Raw genomic sequence first — 24,758 nt, forward strand, 5'->3', positions numbered from 1 at the left:
TGGTGTAGGTTGTTTCTTTATTATTCATTTCTGAATTTCGACAACAAAACGTATTTCTAATCCTCTCTGTAAACCATAATGTATCATGTCTGGTGAACATGCATGTTAGCGCAGCACACAATGGTTTGGCAATAACCTGCTTGACATTCAGACTGTCACACACAAAGAAATGTAAGGAACCAAGAATATTTACAAAGAAAACATTTTTAGAGCAATATCTTCTTCAGCTATTTGTTTCATTGCTTAATCTGTTGGAATTATAATCAGTTTTATTTATTGGAAACACTGAAATATAATCAAGTTAAGTATGTAAAATGTATTGGTGTTAAGTTGACTGAGGTGTACAAGTACAAAATATAAGTACTTTATTACAAAATATCCATATCTTTGTGCTTATTTGACAGCTACATCAATCAACAATTCTAAATCTCCCCTGGTGGGGCCTTTAAAAGCAAACAGGTGAACATTAACACACACTGTATATTTATGGGGCATTGGATTGCTCGCTCTCATAAATAATTGCTTGTTTGTGTTTTTCAACCCTCAATAAAATCTTCAGGCTCTATTGGCTGCCTCTATTGTTCAATTTTTGATAACAACAATCAAAACAACATTCGGTTGGTGAAGATCAATAGCCCACTCCACTCTGCCGCCATCACAAATGCGATAAAGAGAATAGCTGGAGTGAAGATGCATTCCAACTCAGATCATCAATACGGTTCATGATCTTTGAGAAAAGCATTGTTCCAGGAGCAATGGTTAATGGCGTTGTTTTCTTCCCACATCGTCACAATGTCCATTTTCGGGCCCGAGCACATACACACAACACAGCAACACACACCTGGCCTGCAGCTGTGTGTTGTAGGGTCCCTCTCCTATTAACCAGCTTGCCTTAGAATCAATAGAAACCATAAAGAGGCTTAATCTTTTCAGGTGCTTGCCACTGATTGCCCATTACACAATAATAACACACCTTGAATCCCATGGAGCATGAGAGAGAGAAACAGTCACATCATCCACAAAGCAGTCACACAGTAAATCTATAGGTTTACAACTGAACAGATGGTGTCAGCGGTGGCGCTAGGCCTTTATGAGGGGTGTTAGCTAACGTGGAGAGAGACATTCCACCAGAAACAGTGGGATATCAGGGGATACAGTTTATCGCCTCGTGGAATGAGACACTGCTGGTGTCTCTTTTTGTAGTCCGTGGTCTCCAGCCTTCTGGTATGCAGCTTTAGCTTATAGAAGTTCTATAAGACTCTTCTCGAAGGCAGAATAACAGCTGCTGCAGTAAACAACTCCAGTAGAGGACATAGGGATTATTGGCCTAACTTCTGCGATATGAAGTCAAATAAGCACATCCTCAAAACTGCACATCCTCAAAACCACTTGGAGACGGACAAAAGTTTGCCTTTCAGTCAACATCAATAAGCAGTTATGCCGTTTTTATTTGTCACATTCACAATGTCCTGTTGTAAGTCTTGAGTTGTTGGGCTGTGATAGTTGGTTCTCCAGAAAAGCCCCATTGGATTCCAGTGCTGTGGATGACTGGAGTCTGGCTGTTGACTATAAACTGAGCCAGCAGGACAGGTGGAGGATCTCGGAGTCCGGCAAGTCCAGGACTGGAACCAGGGCCACAGACGGACTGGAGTCTGCTAGAGAGCTCCTCAAACTTTCTTCAAGCCCTGGCAGTTAGAGGTGGGGAGGGAGATAAGGGGGTGAGGACAAAAAAAGAAGGAGGTGTTAGTCTCATGAGAACTTTGGCTGGAGTTGGACATTAGGCTCGCATACAGATGCCCCACTGGGACCATCCCAGCACAGAAGCTACACTTAACCCTTCGACCAGGGAACACGGGCCTATTTACAAATTATTGGCATTCCTAAATCCTTGGCAGATTGTAGCCCCCCCCCCCCCCCCCCAACTCCCTGCAGTGCGGACATATGGTCAGCAAGGACTGAGCTCTAAGCTACCCCTCCTGAACTCACACACATACAACCAAACACATACACAGAAGAGAGGGAGGGGGAAACCCTGCCATGCCCTTTTGGACAATTGAGCAGCTTGTTGGGGGGGGATCTAGTGCAATGGATCCTCTGCTCCCGTTGAGTTGGGATGTTAGGAAGCTGTGTTGGGACTACCTCTCAGCTTTACTGGAGCTGAGAGATGTTGTTAGTGTGTGAGTGGTGGGGTCGGACTACAGACGGGCAGCGGACATGTGAGAATTCATTGAGCATCTCAGCGCCTCGTCTTGATGACAGCCTGTCTGTTTAGGAGCGGCCCGCTGGGATGTTGACCATTCCCTCCTCTGCTCCGTGCACTAATTGGTCACAAGTGTTCCTGTCTTATGGTTGACTGTCCTGGCTTATTACTACTGACTTAAAGCACACTGGATGGGCCTGGGGTGTGGTCATAATAGAGTTACACATCTAATGCAATTAAATATTTTCCATTCACAGAATTTGTCCAATATGATGTATGTAAAATGTAATCCTTGACCACTTATCTTGACTGGACAAACAAAGTTTGACCAACTTCTACTCTAGTACAACTATGTGACATTGATGTGAACTTGTAGAGAGAGAGAAATCAGGACAAAAAGGTTATTCGAGCAATTGAGCACTATTCTCTTTCATTTGAAGCACCCGCAGCATGCCAAACATCCTTACAAAGAGCCCACACACCCTAATTAGCTAATACGCACTACAGCTTAAAATACCCCCACTGAACACAGGCCTTTTTTGGAGGGCATTAAAAGCCTAAATATGTGTTATCAGAGCATGTGGTGCACCCTGGGAAGCAGGATCCTCTGGAGGTGGCTAGCTGACAACTGAACGAGCTACAGAGATCACAGACAGGGGATGGTTTTATTAAGAGAAGAAACACGCCCTTCATCACACCTTGCGCACTAAGCCTGTTTTATGTCAGGATGTTTTAATCTTTGTACTAACAGATAGGAAATAATTGCGCTCTCTCTTTGAGGGTCTCTTTCTGTGTCTGTGTACACAGACATGCCTGCTCATGCATGAATGAGAGACACGAGGGGGGCGAAGGTGACTTGAGTGACTGGGCAATTTTGTGTTCTTTTGTCTTTGTGAGTCAAAAGCGTGTAAAGACAGACCAATCCCATATAAATGCTTCTGTAAAAATCACACAAAATGTATAGAACACTTCCCATCACACACCCACTCCCCTGCCCTGGGCTCTTAGCCCCCGTTCGGGCTACACGGGGAGCCTCATTGAGGGGCTCAGTGGACAGAGGATGTAAGATTCAAAGAGCCATCACATTAGCAATGGGATGGAACTAAACCATCTACCCAAGAGGACCAGCCATTATTCTGCTTACACAGCGAACACACAGGGAGCTAAAAAGGCTGCTGCTGAATCACTATGTTTTAAAAACCAAACCATTACTAATGCCCACAACACCCTTTTATGCTAAAACCAAGAGCCATTTCTGTTCGAACTGATTGATATATAAATATTGTGAGGCTAAGTGAAAAGAAGAGGAAATGGTGTTTCTGAGTGGAATGGTTAATGCCTGCTGGGCTTATGGGGCTTTTAAGCACTGGCCAAGGCCCAGAGCCAGTGGTTTTTAGTTGTGCTACACTGACTCCCATACTGGTCAAATTACCCGGTAAACGAGGTGGTAATTAGCAAGTGTTGGCTCATGAAAATTGTTCATTTAGTCCAAGAACAATGAACAATTATTACGAGGGGCTGTTAAGTGGAGCCACAGAGGATCATTACACTTCCTCACCTTTCCTAAAAGTAGCCCTTGTTATTCATTTTGTATAAACAACAAGTCGCCCGCCTTGTATGTGAGAGGGTTTGCTCGTAGGGATGAGCTCACAGAAAAAAATTACTTTACAACCTCTCAGTTCTAGGGATCATTGTATCTTCTTATAGCTTATTGTTTTTGGGCTCAAATCCTTATTGTTGTGTTTTTGAACAATCATTTATTATAATAACAGTTCAATTTTAAAAACAGACACACAGTTAACAGCAAGTAACATTGTCTTGGTTTTAGAAAAAGACAGATATGTTTTTTAGGAAAAGATGGAGACCAAAATAGAACTAAATTCATTAGATGGAAACAAACACAACTTCCTACAAATGCTAATGTTGCTCTTTGTTTGATCGGTGTGAAAATAAGCGACTAATTGCCATAAAGTTCACCATTTTGAAAGATGTCAATTTCAATATTGTTTTGGTTAAATATTAGAGGTACTTTTTTCTCTAGCATTTAGAAACAAAGAAATCAAAATGTATTAAATAAAAATTCTTACTGTACAAAATAATGGCTTTTTTTAATCCCAAGACCTTCATAAAGTCCTTCACCAAAAATGTGAGGTTTTATTGAGCATTGAGGTCCTATCTTTGAGAAAACCTCTCTATCGTAAGTAACAGGTTGAGACAAGATGTTTAAAGGTTTCATTTGGAGCATATGTCATGTCTATCAGCTGTGAATCTTAACGCAAGTAACCCAAGGGTGGGGTGGGGGGTTTGGGGGGGGGTGCAGTCACATTCTGCTCCAATGTTGTTGTCTGTCTGCTCGCTGACAGCAGCAGTTGTGAGGCTGTGACTGCTAGCGCCAGAGGTGTTACTTTTCTTCCTTTGACTTTTTGGATTCATCACCCGATGAGCATAGGCTGTGACCCATGAAAACGCCCATGGGTGAGCTCCCAGGGCTTGGCTGTGCGTGCAGGGTAAGGTAACAGATTCGAGCTCAATGATGAGTCAGTAAATGGTTTTAGGGGAGCCGTCTGTGCAAGCCATAATCAAAGAAACATACATTTCAAGGGTGAAGATTGAGGTTGATTTTGCTCCAGTAAACCAATGACCCAGTAACACCGTTAATGGTTTCTATAAAGAAAAACTAACATTCTTTCTATAGAGGCATCAATAGTAAATGTTGAGTTGTCCTAAATATATACACTAAGCATTTATTGCCATATCTACATCTATATCTTTCTGTATTTGACATTTGTATTTGATACATTTGAATAAGATTCCTCCTCAAGCCTCTTACGCTTCCATTGTGAATAATGAAAGAAGATATTAATGACATGCATCGTATATCATGAAACAGTGTTGAATAACAATTATATAATTAGGTTACAAAACAAATAGCAGTGTTCATCTGTCATGCATATCAACACGTTTTCCAAACGGATCAACCTTTTCCCCATTCATCACTGGTAACCATAATTTCCCGTCCTCAAGAAGATGAGTTATGTCAAAGCTAAAAATGACAGTAAGATGGCTGGTTTGGCACGGATTCAAAAATGTTAATTGACTGCTTCAGCGATGACTTGACAATTGAGCCTGTGTGATCGATGTGCTCGTCGCCCTTTTCCCTCCGAGAGAACATCTCTCAGGATAAAACAAATACCGTTCCACATTTGCCTTGCCGAGAACCTGGAATCCTGGGAGCCGGAGATGATGGCGTATAAAAGTGTAATGATGACAAAAGACTGTGCCAGCTGCTTGCGTTACTGTACACAGTGCAGACACAACAAATGACTTACAATAATTAAACACAGGAAGAAAGATTCCTCCTCTGGAGAGACTGCTTCCTAGAATATCTTATGGAGTTTACATAAACAATGTCAGCTCAAACTTTATACCAAAAGAGAGTGCAGAGAGACGGGCTGTCACTTTGTTTCTATTAATACAGTGATGTGGAGCTTAACTTGTGTCGCAACAGAATGACTTATTTATGATAAATCCTGTTAATGAGTGAACAATTTAAAGCGTATGTGTAGTGTCTTCTTGAGTGAGATACATCTCCAGTGACATACCTTCAACAATCTGCTGTGCCAGCGGGTGGTTGCCCTTGTAGAACACCCTGGCACACAGTGGCACCAGCTCAGCAGCCATCTTCTTCATGGCTTTCTTTAATGTAGCGCCAACTGCTTCTGTAACATCCTTTACACCGGTGACCTCCAGGTTATCGCCGGGCACAGCCAGGGAGAGTGAAAGTGAAGCGCTACATGCAGACATTACAGTGTGGCACTCTACGGATCCGCACGCCACCTTTGTAGTCATGTGACAGGACGTCCTTTGGGTGGGATCATCGTGTACTGCAGTTACATGAAGCTCCACAGCTGCACCCTTGGGTAAGGCCGGCACCACGACCACCAACAATGGCGCAGGTTTGATTTCATGCTCCCACATCAGGTCCTGAAATGCAGAAAGATGAAATTCAAATGAATTGGCTGGCAAATTATATACTGTGTTCTGCTACACACTACAATCAAATGAATGGCCCTCCTGCTGGGAAACATGCTGCGTTTTCTGACCACAAACACTGCTCCATCAACATAACACATTATTCTAAAGCAAGTCATAAAACTCTACCACACAGCACTAAGACAGGCTCTTTACTTGACAGACTGACAGGCTATCAATTAGCATGAGACTGGGAGGTGACCCTTGTAATGATAGTGTGTACAAACAATTCAGAAATAATCCATACTACTCGCAGCCACCGTAAACAAAATGCACAAATGCATTTACTTTGAGCTAACATGACAGGTCCTATCAGAGGTGACTTCTCACCTTTGTAAGAAGATCACTCACAACATATTATGGCAGTTTCACCACACGCATTTAGTTGAGATCTGCCTCAATTTTATCTATAGAGCCAAAATCTCTTTATTTGTTCTCCTCTGGACTGAGGGCCATTAGCAGTAACACAATGTATTGGAGCAGTGCTACAATGTGGCCCTCTAATAATACTTGGCTGTGGCTTCATCTGCTAATGGGAGAGAAATGAGTGTTTTATATAACCGTCATTTCAGTCGGAGTCGATAGGGCAAAAACACTTAACCCCCTTTCCAATTTGCTGGATCAATTTTCATCCACTTACACCCCACTTCGTAAGTGCAGAATAATAACAGGTTTCTTACATTTTATTTTGATATTCACTCACATACAGAAAAAGAAGAGCAGACGACGGCCACTTTGTCCCTTCAACAGACCAACCCGTCATGACCCAATCAGCCAGATTCACTGGAGCAGCACTTACCTTCAGATTAAACTTTAGCAAACGCTAAATTGTGTATCAACAGCTAACCTCTTGCCTTGAAAAGTGAAGAAAACATAAAAAAGTAAGTGTGTTGAATGAGTTTGCGTTCAAGGGTGGAGATTTATTTACTTTAAGAGAGGCTAGCTTGCAGTGATGAACAATCACAAGAGCAGAGAACAATAGCCGTGTCAGCGCGGACCTCTTAGCATGTCAGACAAAGTGACAGCACACATACAGGTCCTATGCTTTGATAAATGTTATATTAGCACTTCTGGCACAGGCTAGGTATTCCTCCTAGAGGGAACTGCTCCTGCGCTTGTCAATAGTGATTGAACATGGAGCAGAGAGTGGGAACTGGGGAGAGAAGTGACAGGACAGGGGGTCCTGCTCAGCCAGGCTTAAAGGCCACCCTGCAGGCCTCTGCTGCTGAGGTACTATACCCAACCGACCATTCACAAGGAGATCAGGGGACTTCAGTTCTGCAGCTCCAGCCTCTGGCAGGACTTTACTGTCACGGCACAGTTGCTGACTTTTTGTCCGAGCTGTCGGACGAGGTTACATCAGTCCCTTTTTGTTTCTTTATTAATGTATCCAGCAAAATGTAACATTATGAGGGAAGTTTGTTCAGCAGGTCTGTGGAACTAAATGTGCAAAAGGTGCAGTATTGAGTGTGTGTCTATGAATGTACACGTGTTGTACATTTGTGTGTGTGAGTCTCAGGCTTGACTGGTCAGAACTCCATTACCCTGCCAGAGGAGTGAGAGCGGAAAACAGGCTGACATCCCTACCTGACCAGACATCATTTATTAAATTAATCCAATAAAACACAGGCTTTGATATATTGTGGAGCTGAGTGCTAGAGTGGCAAGTTGGGAGGGCAGGCGGGTGGCAGAATGTGTGTGTGTGTGTGTGTGTGTGTGTGTGTGTGTGTGTGTGTGTGTGTGTGTGTGTGTGTGTGTGTGTGTGTGTGTGTGTGTGTGTGTGTGTGTGTGTGTGTGTGTGTGTGTGTGTGTGTGTGTGTGTGTGTGTGTGTGTGTGTGTGAAGGGGGCTCTGTTCCGCTCTACACCAGCCACTTAACACAATCCATCTCATTACTTCATCGCACTTCGGTTCCAGGGCATGCAGCCATTCCCCCAGTGCTCTCTCGCTCTGTAGGCAGCAGGTAAACGCATGAAGTCTGGATCTGCTGCGCTCAGCTCTCTACACTGATGGAGTGTGACCTGCCTCTCCTTATGTTTGTTTTCTTTCTCCCCACTTTCCTCCCTCTAACTTGCGTCCGTGTGCCTGGAGCGTGCGGTGGGTTGGAGGGCCGAGAGGCGTGAAAGCCGAACGGTAAACACGGTAATAAGGAAGTGGTGTAGAGGCGGGGAACAGCGGGGAGCTGATGGGACTTCGCTGCTTAGCCAGTTCCCCTACATTTCCTGCCCAGCGGGACGCCTTCAGCATGTGGCTCTATGTCTCAGCACTTACTGTAGTGCTGTCAGTCTGCTATAATATCCCTTCCCATTCACTCCCTCATTCCCTCTCTTTTCTTAAGATTCCACGCTGAAGCCCGTCAGACTGTTTGTGTAAATGAAACACACAGGGCCATGTCAGTGGGGTGAGGAAAGGTTTAAGGGTATTAGGCCATTATAAAACCATGCCAAGCACTTTAAAAAGTACCAAGTAAGCAGGAGAGAAACAATGGAAAGAAGTATTTTACTTTGGTATGCAAGAAGGAAAACCATATTGCAAATGCAATACTATTAAATTGATCACAAATCAAAATATCAACAAACAGATCGTTTGATAAATAATCTTTCCCAAAATAGATAGGTGCTTATGAATATTGTGTGTGAAATGAAAGTACTGTTAGATAACAGAAAACCTGCTTCATAATTATTTTTCACTATATGACACGTTTCCAGAACCTGTTATTGTTACACAAAGGGACGTCTGTTTAACATTTATTGATTTATCACATCAACATCTCCCTGTTCATCAAACCCTTTTCACACACAGACAAACAGGCTCTTTGTGGTTTAATGCACCGTAAATACAATTTCACACATATAGCGACTCCAGTATGCTCCCAATTAACCCTGCAAGCTTCTCCATCCACCTGATTAGAGAAATTATCTGCGCACAAAAACAACATGGCCCTTTGGCTTCACAAACACGCCATGCCATGGTGTTTCTATCATTTCAATTCACATGTCTGGTGTCGGAAAATACACGTTACCATTTATCTATCTTACATGTCAACATGTAAAGCTACATACACAGGTTCTCAATCAGCATCCATAAAGAACAGATGCATTGTGGGGTAAACAAAGAAGGGATCAGAATGGGGAATGAAATCCCTAGTATCAATAATACAACCTATAGCAATTGACAATATACTGTCTTTAGGCACTTGATATAATTAAATAGTTATTTTTTTGGCAATGCCAATTTAAGATTACGAATTAGGTATAACTTTCCCATTTTATTTAAATGTTAAATGTAATTGATTGTTCAGTTCAGTTTTATAAACCAGAATGCCAAAAGTAAAAACACACATTATAGATATTTTGCAACGAACTGACTGTGGAGCATAATGGGAGGATTTGGTTGGTTAATGTCCCTGTTTAACATAATGATCTTGTCTGTCCTCTTTTCTTTGATCTATTTCTGTGAACACACTTTATAGCTTTTGCTTTAAATAAATCTTAGACACTAACTTAAAGAGCTACCACAGTGCAAATTTAAATTATTCTTGCAAATTCCAGCTGGTGGAGTTATCGCTGTTGTCTGTGGGAGTCGTGTTATCAGCGTTTGACCTGAGTTAACCATTCTAATTACAGTCAGTTCAAATGAGCACCGGTGCTTTGTATAATCCCCACCCCAGGGAGAGAGCATTTCACCTAGTTTAGGATGAAACAGTTTCCCCCACCACAGCCGCTCTGCCTATCTTCCCTTGAAGTGGAAGAGAGGAGAAAGTGTGAGAGCCAAGCTGGGAAGTCACACGAAGATGATCTGCCTCACAGGCAAAGAAAGAGCATGAGGTCAGTAACCCACCACCTCAGCCAGATCTATTCTTAAGGGGAGAACTCACCTGTTTACAGATGGAGCTGTCAATTAGAGCTGCTTCATCTTAGAATCAGTTGAAAATAAAACATGGTCTCCTGTTGGCAGTCCTGGGTCAGCAAAAGTGACATGGAAGCACAACAGATGGATGATGTTGTCCATCTTCAGTGACCTCTGACCTGAGACTAGTCTTGTGACCTCCCTAAGATTTGCCCTTGGTTAGCCTTGTTAAATGAACAACCCAATATGCATGCTAAATTGCGGGTACGCTGTCAATGCTTTCAAGATTTTTAATCCACAGTGAGTTACAATATGTCAAATAAATGCACAAATCGACGGCAGCTCTCGACTGAGATAAGCTTAAATATATGTATTTGAATTCAGAAAGTATCACTTGATGCTTTGAGAATATTTGCTGGTCTTCAATAACACATTTATAGCTGAAAATATGCTATACTTTTCTGGAATTGACACAAAGTTGACATCCTCTCCCCAGTCTTTAACACCTCTCACCACTGAGCAGAGCCACATGTTGGAGGTGGGCTCCTGCCTCTCCCTTAGGCCCTATTCCCATGGCGACACAGATTATTGTAGGAGGAGAAGGGCTGCCAGGGGAGGCTGGTGCCCCTATTAGACGTATGGAGCAGGGGTTGTAAGCCGGGGCGGTGGGATGGAGGAAAGGATGGAGGGAGGTGGCAGGAAAGGGGGGTGGATGGGGGGGGATAAGCTGCTCTGAGAGTTGAACGGAGCTCCAAAATGGTGTGTGGGGGCAAAGGATTAGGGAAGCTCTGAGGAAGACATCTGCTTCTGTGCCAAGCTCGGCATTATCAAAGACACCAGCGTTTCCCACATCATCAACTTTTCATGAGCGCACTCACTGGTAAATATCAGTCGCGGCGGCTTGTGTCTCAAGGGGGCAGAGAGGGGCGAGGAACTTTCCCTTATTTCACAACTATAAAACACAATTCTGAAAGGCTCTACTGAAAAACTTCGATACCATATGAACTTTCTCTCATTTGACTTATTCATCCACTGTCTTTTAATCCATTAAACATGTTTTCATTCTATGTGGGAGCAGTATCGTATTATAAGTATGATCAATATTTCCTCTGCATCTATAATAAAACAGACAGTCATTGCTTTTTCTTTTTAACCACTGGTATATATTTCATAAACAAAAGCTTCAGTGCACATGAACTGACCTTCTCTTCTTCTGTGGTCCTCAGCATGCTCTCCCAGGCGGCCCTGATGATGGGGATGTCTTGGTGTTTTGTGGTGTAGCAGTGGGCCTGGACAACATGAGCTAGAGTCAGGCTGCTGATCACAGCCTCCAGAACCTTCTCCACGTAGCTGAAGGACAAACGGGCCTGCGTCCTGGTGCCAGCCTTTACCAGCTGCATGGTACAGGGGACCAGAGCAATTTGGCCTGCGCAGAAAACAGACTCATCGACCTGGAGAAAGAGAAGAAAAACACAGCAGTGCGGGTTTATTATGGTGGCACTAGACAAAAGTTAATACAATATATCCTGAGTAGAACATGACTGACTGCACCAAATGTCATATCAATCAATTCAGCATAGTGTTTTGAGATATTTCACTCAAAACAACAAACGTGAAACTCATGGTGGCGCTACAGAAAAGGTCCGGGGTGACTAAAGTAATTACAATTCATCCTCTGGGGACTAAAATGTATCTGCAAAATTACACAGCAATCTACTCAAATTGATAATAAATCGTTTTTTTATGGTGTAGCCAGTCTATACTCAAATGCTTTATTTATATCACACATTCACATAAGTTCATACAAGGGCTAAAGACTTTAATTGAGCTTATTATGCTTGACACTTCATTAGAGCCTTAAAGGGAACTTTTGTGATGAGTAACGCTAAAAAAAATAATACAATCTTATTGGCAATTGAAAACGTTGCCCCTGCCCTGTACTTACTGTATGTATGAAAATACATGTATGTATGTTTGTTTGTTACCCCACCCTAGTAGTTATTGTGGAAACCTTGGCCTTGTCAAAAGAATATTTAATTAGCCAATTGTGAACACATCTATTCAACCAGAAAACTAGATTTAAAAGTCACCCAACATCAAAACAAGTACAATTTTAATCTATGAGGTGCTATAATCAAATTAACATTAATTATAAGCGTTTGTTTGTTTTAGTAGCACTGCATTAATTAACAAGTTTCGTCAGCTTCTTATCACCAACTAATTCTCGTTTCACAAGCAGGTACACTGTGAAAAGCCTGTCAATGCCTCTCGTTGCACAGGTGTTATTTATGAGCATATTAACAAAGTGATAATAAGCTCTATTTTCAGTTAAATACCTCTGTTAGAATCAAGCTCCTTCAAAAATCTATCTGTTTAATGCAACGAGATGAGTAGGGATGAGGAATGGCGTTAAGGGAGGTCAGGCCTTTAGAGACCCTGTAGCTCACCAGTGTTTGAGGTTGGATGGCATTAGCGCCGGACACTATAGCTGCTGGTCAATGCAAATAGCTGTTGGTGACATGGTGATAATTGCTGGCCTATGCAGGGCCCTTGAGCACATGCAGATCTCCAGGGAGGATCAAGAAGGCCTGAATCAATGGATACATGGCCCCTGACATGGTCCTTCACTGATTAGCAAAGACACAGCCAGGGGGATCATGTTCCACAGTGAGATTACTAGAGTCGAGCAGATATAATACTTAAGACTTAGCACCCTCTCAGCTGAACTTCCTCTCCAGTTCATTTAAAACAAGCCCTTTGTTTTATTGTTTGAGGCCTACACAGATAAGCCGTGACAGAACTTGTTCAAAGGAGGAATACTGAAAACGGAATATGTTGCCTTTACTGGATTGGTATACACGCAGAACAAGATGCTAGCCGCACAACTGTTTAGCTAGAGGGCAAACATGGTCATGGCTATTTCCATAATCAGATGGGTTTGCCATGATCCCCAGCTCCTGGGTTCACTTGTCAACTTTGATGAATTGTCAGCTTCCATCTCTGCTGCTCCAAATTACTGGGACAGTGCGAGAGACAAGAGTCGGAGGGAAGGCGAGCGCGAGTGAGTTAGGGGGAAGAAAGGGAGGAGATAAGGCCCTCGCTGCTTTCAACGAGTTGGATGAATCACCGGATCATTTACCTGCAAGCACAATCTGCCCGAGCGCCTGCATAACTATGTCCGCCTAACATAAAAGCCAAATTCCCACACATCAACAACAAATTGTCATTGGCATTTCATTTATGAGCCATCAAATGCCATCATATCCACTCCAACAAAGTAGGGCTCCATCAGGTTGGACGGGTGGCCAGAATATCTTAACAAGCTTGTCCCCATGAAAAGAGCTCGCTCCACTTTGAATTCATAAAGACCGGCAACCATTTGTCAATTTGAATATCAAAAGGGGCTAGCATGGGGCCCCTTGACTGTTAAAGGCAGACTCCCATAGCTTCTACCAAGCAGGTGTGTGATGATCAATTATTAAGGATCCCGCTCTGGTTACTCTTAGTGGGAGGTGGAATTGGGGATTTGGGGGTTTGTGGAGGTGGGGGCAAATATTTCTGTGGTGAACCTGGGAGACAGTGGAGAAGGGAGAGCGAATACTATTTACATAAAATTAACAGTTCAAAAGAACGAGTTCACACACCAATCAAACTTGTTAATTGACTGTCAATGGTGTGCCCCTGAATATACAACACAACTACATTATTCATCTTAGGCCTTGACAGGGAAGACAGTCCAATTTGCATGGGCGTTCTAAACGTGATCAACAACCACAATGCCACATGCATTTTTAATAGGACAGAGATGGGTTCCTTTAATATTCATAAGGGTCAAACAATTGCATATGACATTAAACTTTCTATAACAAGGTAAGTCTTTTTCAAAAGCTAGCAGTTTAAATGGCCCACAGAGAAAAGGGTGAATCAATACTACATGTTCATATTGGTTTATTTCTGTTCTACTGCTGTTTAATAATATTGAATATCTCCTGTCACAACTTAAAGGTTTTAGGAAATGTCACACACAAAAAAAAAAGAAATATGACTTTTAATATATTTTAGATGTATTTCATAATGAACATTCAGTGCCGAAGGTTGGGCACTTTAGACACAAGTATTCACAGTGAATATCAAAGCAGTATTTCATTTTCACTACTTGTATTTAGTAAGAAAATCAAGATGCATTCAGTCAAGTAGTCACGTTTTGATTAAGAAATGCATACAATATCACCATATCTCTTTTTAACATGTCTTTACAGTAAAAACGGACAACGACGCAGTTTTTCCTGCTTATAATGAACCAAGCATTTTTGTTGTCAAGCCTTATCAACCTTTATTTAATGTCTAAGATGCCATCACTTTTCTAATTGACCCAATGACATGTCAAAAGGTCACCCTCACCAAAAACACCCTCTCTCTCTCCGTGTGAGCTGCAGACAGTAACATATATGTAAATGTCCTCAGGAAGCGCCTGCCTGTGTCCGCTCCCAACCCTTAACGGTGTCTTGTTTCAGGCTGGTGTGTCTGAGGTGTTTCTAATTGCAGTTTTTTTGTCAAAGAGCTTCCAGAGATGACCAGACGGTGCGAGACTATATTCACATTGGTGTTGGAGCCCTCTGGGCCCCCATCGAGTTGAGGACGTCTCCGAGTGTCATTAGCAAAGCTTTGGGACGGTATGGATGAACTGGGCTGGCCAGGATAAAATGACCTGGTATTGACGAACAGTCGGGTTTTTCTGCCTGCTTCCAAGGACAGAGAGAGGTGGAAAATGGCTCCAGCGCTCCTATCAGATATGCTAATGGTCACATTTCTCCCCATTGAGACCTCATGCATAATTTAACCAGTAAAATGATAATACAAAATGTGTAAAATAGGTTAGATTAATATGGTGTAACTTTTCCCCTATGCAAGGACACGTTATCAAGCTAAGAGGTTAATGGCACACACAGTATCAGCAACCGAATAGGTAATTAAATGCAACATTTAATACATATTTTTGACATGTCCTTTCAGGGAGATGTTGAGCGTTGTTTACAGCTTACCCATCCGTGTAATAAGAGTGCATCTTCAGAGCACCAGGTTTGTTTGTACTCAAGAGCTAAAACTTTAAAAATATGTTTTTTTAAAGTTGCATGCCTTAATTTAAATGGTGTGTTCCATTCATACTTAATTTGATTTACACACTACAATTCATTTTAAATGGGACACTGGGTTGTTCCATAACGGTTTACTTAAATCCCTCATGGAACATTCCTTATATATGTGACAAATTCCAAATTTCTAACTTCATATTTTTCACTTCAGTAATTTTCTTCTCTTCTTGAATATTTTAGGGTTGGCAAATGGCTCGAAATGTGGGGATCAAAAACTGAGGGTTGAAGTTTTGTCAAATGTATTTAAGTGCATATATTATTTCTTCTTTTTGGCGGGGATTTGATATGCAACGACTGTTTAATCCTTGTGTGGTGGATGGCAGTTTGTCAGGGATGTGTGCAGTGATTTCATCTTGAACTGGCTTCAAGTCTGTGGGGCTCTTTCAGCATTAGTGCATTCAAAGCAGATCACGTCTGGGAGTGGGAAATGATAAGAGATGGGCTCATGTTGTGCTGCGCCCTGAGGAAATCCTGCCTCTTCTGACACCTCATTTCTACAAATACAAACCTTTCAGGAGAACCACGACCCTGCTTCTACAGAATCTCTCCCCATGTTAGGCTTCTCATTTAAGGCTTCATGGGAAGGGGGAGGGACATATTTGCCTTTTTATATTCTCTCCCCTTCTTTTTTCTACTATCTCTATTTTTTCTTCCTGTTTGTGCTCCAGTTTGAGCCTAACCCCTGTATGCTCAACTGTCACACAAAATCAGTGTTACTTAAACGGCGACATAAATAGCAGTATGAAGTGCACAAAGAGCGGCAAGTACAGGGCCCTTCTGAATGCATTCTCTCAGGTCTACAATTGCACATTTATTCAGAAAACTAACCATAAGCATATGTTCAGAACACAAGGTGACACATTTAGAAGTACATTAAAAATGACGCAACTATAAGGAGCCATTGTTTAGAAAAATGTGTGGTCAGTCTGAGCCAGGGACACTGGCCTTTCCCCAACCCCCACCTTCTCTAAGCTTATGTGTATTTTCCTGTTGTGCCTGTTTGTCTGCCCTCGACATGCCCGCTCCACTGAAGCGTGTGGAAGAGTAACACTGTCATGTCAGCTTTGGTCAACTTTATGGTGGTCAGGAGCTGCCGCTCAGTGCTATAACCAAGGTCAGAGGAGCCTGACTGCTGGATGCTCAGGGAGACACATCTGAATGCCAACAGGCATGAATAAACAAATAATAAATAAATCTTTCCACTGCCACAAAAATATATTTTCAACCAAAAAATGATCACATTTTGAAGCTAAATGGTATTCTGTCTGTATTTTGTTCCTGTGTAGATTTACATTAGCAATATTGATGTCAATATGATAAAATAGAATCAAATAAAACAACAAATACTCAAAGCAAGCATGTAATACAATTGTTGTTGTTGTTGAGTACTGTGCCACACAAGAGCAGGGCTGTGGATGCAGAGTGATGGAGGGGCATGGTTTTTCATTGCGTTAGGCAAAATGCCCTGCTGCCTTCAAATGTCCCGACCTCACATTTTTTGACAAATTGGTTGTGAGGCTTTTACGACTGATGCACATATCGCAAAAATCATTTCTGCCAAGCTTCCTCTATGACCTGCCCGTGGGACATGACAAGCCCCTCCATGCATCGCTCTATCAAACCGAATCTTTCCAGGACAATGCAAATTATGACAAATTCCATCATCCTGCATTATGCGCTTTCCTGCTAATCTCCCTAATTCGAGAGAATCGGGGAGGGTCTCGCTGTTTCAGCTGAGGGGCATGTTGTCTGATTGAATGATGCTGAAGCTGCATCCCTCAACCCCCGTTCTTTCTGCCTTTCCAGCTGTGACCACCTCGTCTCTTCTGTCTTTTCATATTTGTCCTCTTTTTGATGCTGCATCTCTTGGTCTGGCTTGTAAAGTAACCACTAACTTAACCTGGGCACAAACAACGATGTCAACACAGAGGCACAGCCATTAAAGAGTAACTATCAGTATCGGTGAGGTTAAGTAAGTCTGTGTAGAGATTGTGTGAGATTTGAAGGAGAGGACTACATTGTGAAATATCTATTCAAATGTCAAAAAAGAAATCAGCTTGCGACCCAGTGACATGAAGAAGCTCTTCCATTAACAAAAGTATTCTGCGTCCATGTCCAAAGCATTCAGTCAACCCACACAAACACTCTCTTCCTTGCGTTGTTGCTACTCTGTTGGTTGTAATGGATAAAATGTGTAGTTCAGTTCATAAAAGATGAATAAGAGACGATCAAAAAAATGAAAGACGGATTGAACAAGATGGTGTTGAAATTGCAGAGGAGAGCAAAAAGAGATGTAGTCCCTTCTGGTCTCAACAGATGGCAGTATGGCTGCATTAAAAAAGGCAGCTGGATCCACAATGCTGTTCATACACAGTCCGCCAAATCCATGGACAGGCTGGCTAGACAGCTTCGAAGTCTTCTTGGATTTTCCTCTTTGCTTTTTTTTGTTGGCAAAGTCAAAATGTTTGCATAAATAAGCAGAAAATTCCGTCAGTGAGATTCATAAATATGGATGACATTTTGGGGTAAATTATAAGTAAATAGTGTAAAAAAAATAATGTGAGGTTGTTATATATTTATTTTATCATCAAATAATGAAAATCTAATGAATCTAAAAATGTGTCTAAAAAAGAATAAAAATACAATTACAATATTATTTTCCCTTACTTTGGAATAATTAAAATCTGTATTTTGTTGAAAATGTGCACAAGAAACAATAACATAACTATAGCAAGCTGATGAAATACAATGTGCTGCAAATGAGCTTAATCTCCTCTGAAAAATGGAGCAAATATTACGATTTGTGTCTGAGCATCAAATTGAACTCAATACATTTTGACATGAAGAAAATATTGTGTACTCTATTTTATATTGAATGAACTCTTACCCCGAGCATCTAAACTACATTACATTACCCAGACTCACAGGGCCTGACATCCCCTTACATAATAAATCCATAATATCAATAATAAATATATATTAAAAGTGAACATGCCGATATGTCCGCAGAAAAAAAAGGAGGCTGTGTATTATTCATCTGCAGCAGTTTTTACAACAGTAAAACGCTCTTTGATGACAATGGCATTTAAAAAATGAATGACCCAGGTTAAAAGTTACTACTCAAAAGAATTGCCTCCATAGGAAATTTATGATGAAGCTAGTTGCCAAAAGTAAATGGAATGTAAGCGCTAACTCATGTCTGACTCATCCGTAGTACTGCTAAGACAAAAGTGAATAAATGAAGAGAATACGGCAATGCCTGCACACTGTTGAATGTGGATGTAATAATCATTCCTAACCAGAGGCGCTGACTGCCACTTTTAATGTACGCAACTTATGGAATCACAGAAACATAGTAGAGCATAATAATTACAGGAATAATCTATAAAAGGGGTTTCCTAAAAATACATAAACTACAGCGCAGGGATGTACAGCAGACAGTAGGAGAATCTGCTGCAGTAAAAAGCCGACTAACACACACTCTGGGTCGGTGACAATTAGTGTTATAAACTACGCGTTTGTTACTGACATATCAATCATTGTTTCTCTTTGTTTATACATTCATTCTGTGCTAACAAAACACTATTACATTTGCTAGACATTTGTATATTCTGTTTGGTTGGTAGATAGAACCTGTTTTTTTATTGTGCCTATTTTGCTAAGTTTTATTATATTCTCTATTAGGAATATTTCTGCATTACGTGTTATGAAAAAAAATGTGTGTGAAGTGAAATGTTAAAACTAAGGGAGATATATTTCTCCCTAACACGGATCCCTATTAGTTTCTGTATGTCACTAGTTTGTGTGGGAACCTGTTTCTGTATTGTCTGTATTTGCCACACGTGTATATTTCACAAGTAGCATCTCCAAGAGCATCCCAATCTGTGTGTATTTGTCTGTGTGTGTATGTATGTGTGTCTATATATGTGTAGGCCCTGTCAGCTATGCCCTCTCGTCACTGCAGGGGGAAGAAACACACCCGGGCAGCTCTGAATATAGTGGCTAGTTACCATAGTAATGGGATGGTCATACGTCTCTCCTCTCTCAGACAGTGATGGGAGTGGACAGGACACGCCGCTATGCTTTTTATCTATGCATTCGCTATTCAGTTATTTCATTCCACAAATAAAAAGCCAAGCCACCGCACCTCTCCTTTTCCCGTATTCAAATGGAGGGGTAAAATGGGAAGTAAATAGTTGGATATGGGGTAATAATTCACACATGGGACTACAAATAATGATGTGTTTTGACTGAGTGTTTGTGATTGCAATTGTAACAACGCGAGTGTCTTGGCAGATATCTGCTGCTGTGAGATCTTTAAATGACGCTTTTCAGCTGCCTTCTTGATATCTCTGAACCATTCACCCCTCCACTACTCATCAGCAGTGACAAAGTGTGAGGAAAACAAGCAAACACAAACACACACTCGTGAAACATGTGGGTGTCTCAAATAGAAAATGCAACAGTCTGCCATTTATCAAATAAAATCATTCTCATTCATAGCTAATTGCTTGCATCAATGTTACGTACAATGTTATATAGACTATACTGTTTACTCACCGTGGCCTCAAAAATAATTACATAATGCTTTTTACACATAAGGTATTTAAGTATTTTCAAATCTGTAAAGGTGAACAACTTGGATAGGGTGCTGACCATTCACTACGGACACCAGAGATCTGTGTCTCTCGAGGCTTCCCAGGTGATTAAATATGGTTACGAGGCAAACACACACACATAATGATTATACAGTATATTTACATGCATGTCTAGTATCTATCTCCATTTAATAGAGGAAGAGGGGCGATGGACATGGCTATCCTGTCCCTGCTCCCCATGGCTTGTTGACATGAACCAAGGCAGTCAGGCACCAATAATACATGAAGAGCTGTTCAAAGGCAATTAGGATCAGTTGTCAGGGCCGGGCCCATTAATGAGTGGGAGTGTGGCAGGGGCCGGGGCAGAAGCACAGCGCCGGCGTTCACGGCCGCGTGAGAGTCGATGCGCTCTGACAGATCCAGTCCTTCCCCTGTCCTCGCCTGGTACAAAGCTGATACCAGTCTGTCCCCACGTGGTGCTGCAGCAGCACAGCGCAGGATAATGTATTAAAGAAGGCACTGACTTCTGAAAATGACCACTGCCATTGCAGGTCAGCCTCCACGCGGTCACAGCGGGGCAGAGGGGAGGGGGGGGAGGAGGAGGCATGAGGCACGTGGGACAGGGTTGGGAGGAACATAATTACCTCCTCTGTCGTCTACCACTTCCCAGTCTCACATGAGCTCTCAAATATATGTACACATTTAGAGGCAGGGTCCCTGTCCAATAGCTATTGCTGTGTCCCAGGAAGGAGATATGACCGCGTGTCAACACAGATACATCTTAGGGTGTAGAGATGAATTACAAAAGGGGAAAAAAGAGCCCATGCTCGCAGTAAACACAGTGTTAAAGAGTATGCACACATGTTGTGGGTAAATAAACCAGCATGTGAGTAAACATTTGCCAGGAAATGTTTGTGCGCTGATGGTTTGAGATAACCTGTGCATGCTCAATTGCTTATTTGATTTGTCTTTGCATACATCTTTATCTATTTGCATGTCAATCAGAGTGGTTTGAATGTTGTATACCTGTCCTGTCAGTCATGAGTGAGTAACAGGTAACAGTTAGTCACCTGTGACTCGTTTTAATGACCAAACCAGTTTACCTTTTCATACAGACAGGACCTTTCACAAAGAGCTCACAGGTGTGCGTGCGTGTGCGTGTGTGTGCGTGCGTGTGCGCGTGCGTGCGTGCGTTAGACCTGGCCTCGGGGCATGCAGCCGGCATGCCATTGCGGTAAGGTCTTACTGGGTTTGATCAGTGTGTTTCGTGTGTGTCCAGTTCAAGCGTAGACAGTTGACCCCGGTGTTTGGGTAGGATGAGTAAAGCCTACAGAGACAGACTCAGGTGATGTGCAGAGACAGGAACTGAATCGATGCTCGCAGGGGAAAGGCTGAGAGGTGAAGCTCGACTGTCAGTCAAAACCCTTTCTGACTCTCCCCAGACAAAAGGTTCAACTCCTTGCACACAATTCAGGCATTCAGGAAAGGAAACAGCCAGACAATTCTACTTGTGCCTTCAGTGAAATGAAAAGAAAAAACAATTCTGTGTTAACATCCTCCTCTGCAACTAGGAGCAAGTACCTACAAGTGCTAAGGAACCCCGTAGTTTTGAGAAGCTCTCAATCTCATGAGTGCTCAAACCGCTGAGCTTTCAAGACCTCATTTTTCATCGACTCAATTACTCGACAACTGTTCCCCTCCTGGTCCCTCCCCCTTCCTCCCTGCCTCATCTCCCCTCCTCCCTGGTTGGAAGTGATCATTTGTTCTTTATTAAAGTTGATAACATCCCTTGCATTGTCTGAGTGCGCACGCTAGAGAGCCGCCCCTACTGTTCTTGCCTCCAGCGCTTCGTATTATTGGTGCATTATTTCACGCATGCCCTCTTTTATCAAGCGCTTTTGAAGTAATGTTAATAGACTAGAAAATTGAGACATTTATGAAGTATGGGCCGTGTTTATGAAAAAATCCATAAAGTATGACAGGGGAGAGGTGAGATAAAAGCAAGGTTTTAATAGATTATGGCAAACAGGGGAGATGCGTCAGATGCTGACAGGCACATCCTCTGAGATCCCTCATATTTTATGGGATTAATTTTGTTGTATTAGAAACTAAGTTAAATGTCCTAATTAATCTGTTCGTGCTGCATGAATACCTCCCCCAACGCGGATGCACGCACACACACTGTTTTTGGGCTAATTACTCTTCTGTGGTAATTGAGGTAGATGCAGTCTCTAGATGTATACTGATGAAGTTTGGGGAGGTGGGGGCTGCTGTTTGATGTGATGGAGTGGGGGGCTGCTGAACTGTGCATGTTGGCTCGTTGACAGTAGAGAAACATTCTGGGTGAGAACAACAAACCATAAAACTAAACCACTTAAGCTTCATTTCTGATATTCAACACTAACATTTTTGGCTTACTCACTCACCATACCAGCTTTCAGCGATTTGATTGTTCATCATAAAGCAGGGTTGCTATCTTCATTGTGAACTATTTGTTATAAAGCTATATTTCAAATGGATATCCCTGTGAAACAGATATATGTTTCTTTTCAAACAAAAGATGGATTTAACCATTTGAGCGGTGAATTCCTATCCCTCTCATCTCGCTCTTTCCTGCCAATCCTCCGATATGCGACTTTGTTGGCTGGAATAAACAAATCAAAATGAGGCTTTCAACTACCAGAGGCAACTTCTACCTTTGTCATTCTTGCACACTCTTTCTGGCCTAACATGGGTGGTCCAACTTCACTATGACTCAATCTAACCTCTGAACTTTCATCAAGAGGGTCAGACAAAGTTTAGCTTATTGTTTTTAGACATCAAGACTCCTGCGAGGAGATTATTCAAATGCTACCCCCCGCCACACACACACACACACTCCTCCCTTTGACACTAATTGGCAGCGTCAGATCCACTTTCCTCCTGATGCCTCATAGTCCACTTTGACCATTTTCAAAATCCAATGCAAATCCTATCGCGGGCTGGTGCAAGACAGTCCTCCACAATATTGACTGTCACTCACAATTAAGGGAATGAAGCAAGGGGTTAGTGTTCACCAGCAACCTGAGGCTAGTGTAGTCAGCTCCCAAAACACACCCCGCAGAATCTGATCAGTGAGTATAATTTCCTAGCAAATATCCCAGGGGTGAGCCACTTACCTTAACAGGAAAGGGGAGATGTTTAACAGCCATTCAACGGCTAGTCTTTCCTTTTCAGACATGGTTTGGCTTTTGTGTTTGCCTCTGTGAATGTGGCTCCGAAGGGAATGTGATGGAACAAGCTGCATTAATCTAAATATATGTGGAAGAGGTCTTGCAGTTTGAATCTCCTGTTGTTAACTCTGACTTTAGTAAGTAATGGGTCAATCTTTTCCATCTGGCGACTCAATCGCATAATCATCTTCTATTAGCACAAATGGATTTCTGTGCAAAAAAGTTGAACATGCTGGCTAAAGAAACAAATACTCTTTTGTCCTGCTTTTATCTTAATGCAACAGAATTGTTTAAAAGCACCTTTTAGGAAACATAAAGTCATCATTTTTATTCATTTTAAAAGCATGCTATTATTTGGCTTTTTTTTGTAATTTGTTTTGATATTTTGAAATTAAAATACTGGATGTCAGAGAGCATCTTCGTTTTCCTTAAATTGATTGATGTATTAAAACAGTGACATTCTTATGTCTTAATTAGATTATGCAAATTGGGTTAAAACAAGTGACAGCAACATTTGCATTTGTTCTCTGATAAACAAGGCAGCAAAACAAAACGAAAATTGTGTCATGAACTTTGTTCCCGCTGCACTCACAAATGATATATGATCTGACAAGTAATGCATATTGTGATGAATACAACCTCCAAACACATGTCAATCAGGTACAGAACAACGGTAAAAACAAAGCATACATTAATTCACTGTTTTTGTCTTTATAGCTTGCGGCTTTTACCTAAACTACCAGCATATCGTACATTAACATACAATACACCAAGAAGCCCGCAGCTTTGACATCATAAAGGTTAACTAATTCTTTAAATCAAGTCAGATCTGAATCTGTCAGCATGCCAGGTCGAGTCGACAGTTAGTCAGCATGCCATTCCCGAGAGCTGAAGCTGAGAGAAATGACAAGCCAGGCAGATAGATGAATAGATAGATGGAGTTTGAAGGTCCAGCATCCATCACATGCCAATCCTTAATGCCGTTCCTTTCTACCTCCAACAGTACCACCCCTTTCAATGAGTAGACCTACTGTAGTCACATCCTGCAGGGCCAGAGCCATGTTCTGTCAGCAGCCATGTGCAGTCTCTCAAACCACTGGATACTTGTCAAAGTAATACACTGGTCCCAGTAGAGCTGGACATTGGTCCGTTAATAGCCCTATTTGTATACAGCACATTCAAATTGTTAGCAATACCTCATGTTGTCAGGAAAACAAACACCAGAGTTAACAGTTGACCTCAATTAATCATCAAATTGTAGTTTTTTCCACCACTTACTGTAGTCATTCCTTCTCCATCACAAAAACACCTCTGCTGCACAAAACTGATTACATTCTCTGGACATAATTAAGGTCACAAATTCTTCCTTTAATCATTACAAGTCCAACCCCCAACCCAACACTCTAATATAGCTGGATCCTTCTTTTAATTACCAATTATTTTCTGCAGTCGGTGAATGTGGAGGGCTCCAGGTTATTTGGTCTCAGAAAGCAGCTTTTCTGTCTCTGTTGTTGCCAGAGCCATGTCGCCATGGTGTCACGGCAATAGTCACCAAGGAAAATTGTCATTAAGATGGAGTCAACGTACTGGTGAGAGGAGGGGTTGCACTGCATGCTTGCTCACAGCAAGGGGCTAATTGTATCAATATGTAAAAATCTCTAGCTGTACTGAAGAGTTGTTAATACATTTTTGATCAAATTAAGTCATTGTTGCGT

At 41.9% G+C, this 24,758-nt stretch overlaps 1 protein-coding gene across 1 annotated transcript in view; it reads right to left on the bottom strand.

Moving 5' to 3' along the window:
* Positions 1-24,758, bottom strand: part of dph6 (diphthamine biosynthesis 6) — a 56,362-nt gene continuing 31,604 nt past the window's right edge. The window contains exons 13-15 of the mRNA XM_034125247.1: positions 11,283-11,531; positions 5,803-6,184; positions 1-1,685 (exon numbers count right to left, since the gene is read on the bottom strand). Of these exons, the coding sequence (XP_033981138.1) occupies positions 1,567-1,685; positions 5,803-6,184; positions 11,283-11,531 (750 nt within the window). The 3' untranslated portion in view covers positions 1-1,566. The remainder of the gene's footprint in view (positions 1,686-5,802; positions 6,185-11,282; positions 11,532-24,758) is intronic.

Source organism: Trematomus bernacchii, unplaced genomic scaffold (assembly GCF_902827165.1).
Source record: "Trematomus bernacchii unplaced genomic scaffold, fTreBer1.1, whole genome shotgun sequence".
Classification (NCBI taxonomy): domain Eukaryota; kingdom Metazoa; phylum Chordata; class Actinopteri; order Perciformes; family Nototheniidae; genus Trematomus; species Trematomus bernacchii.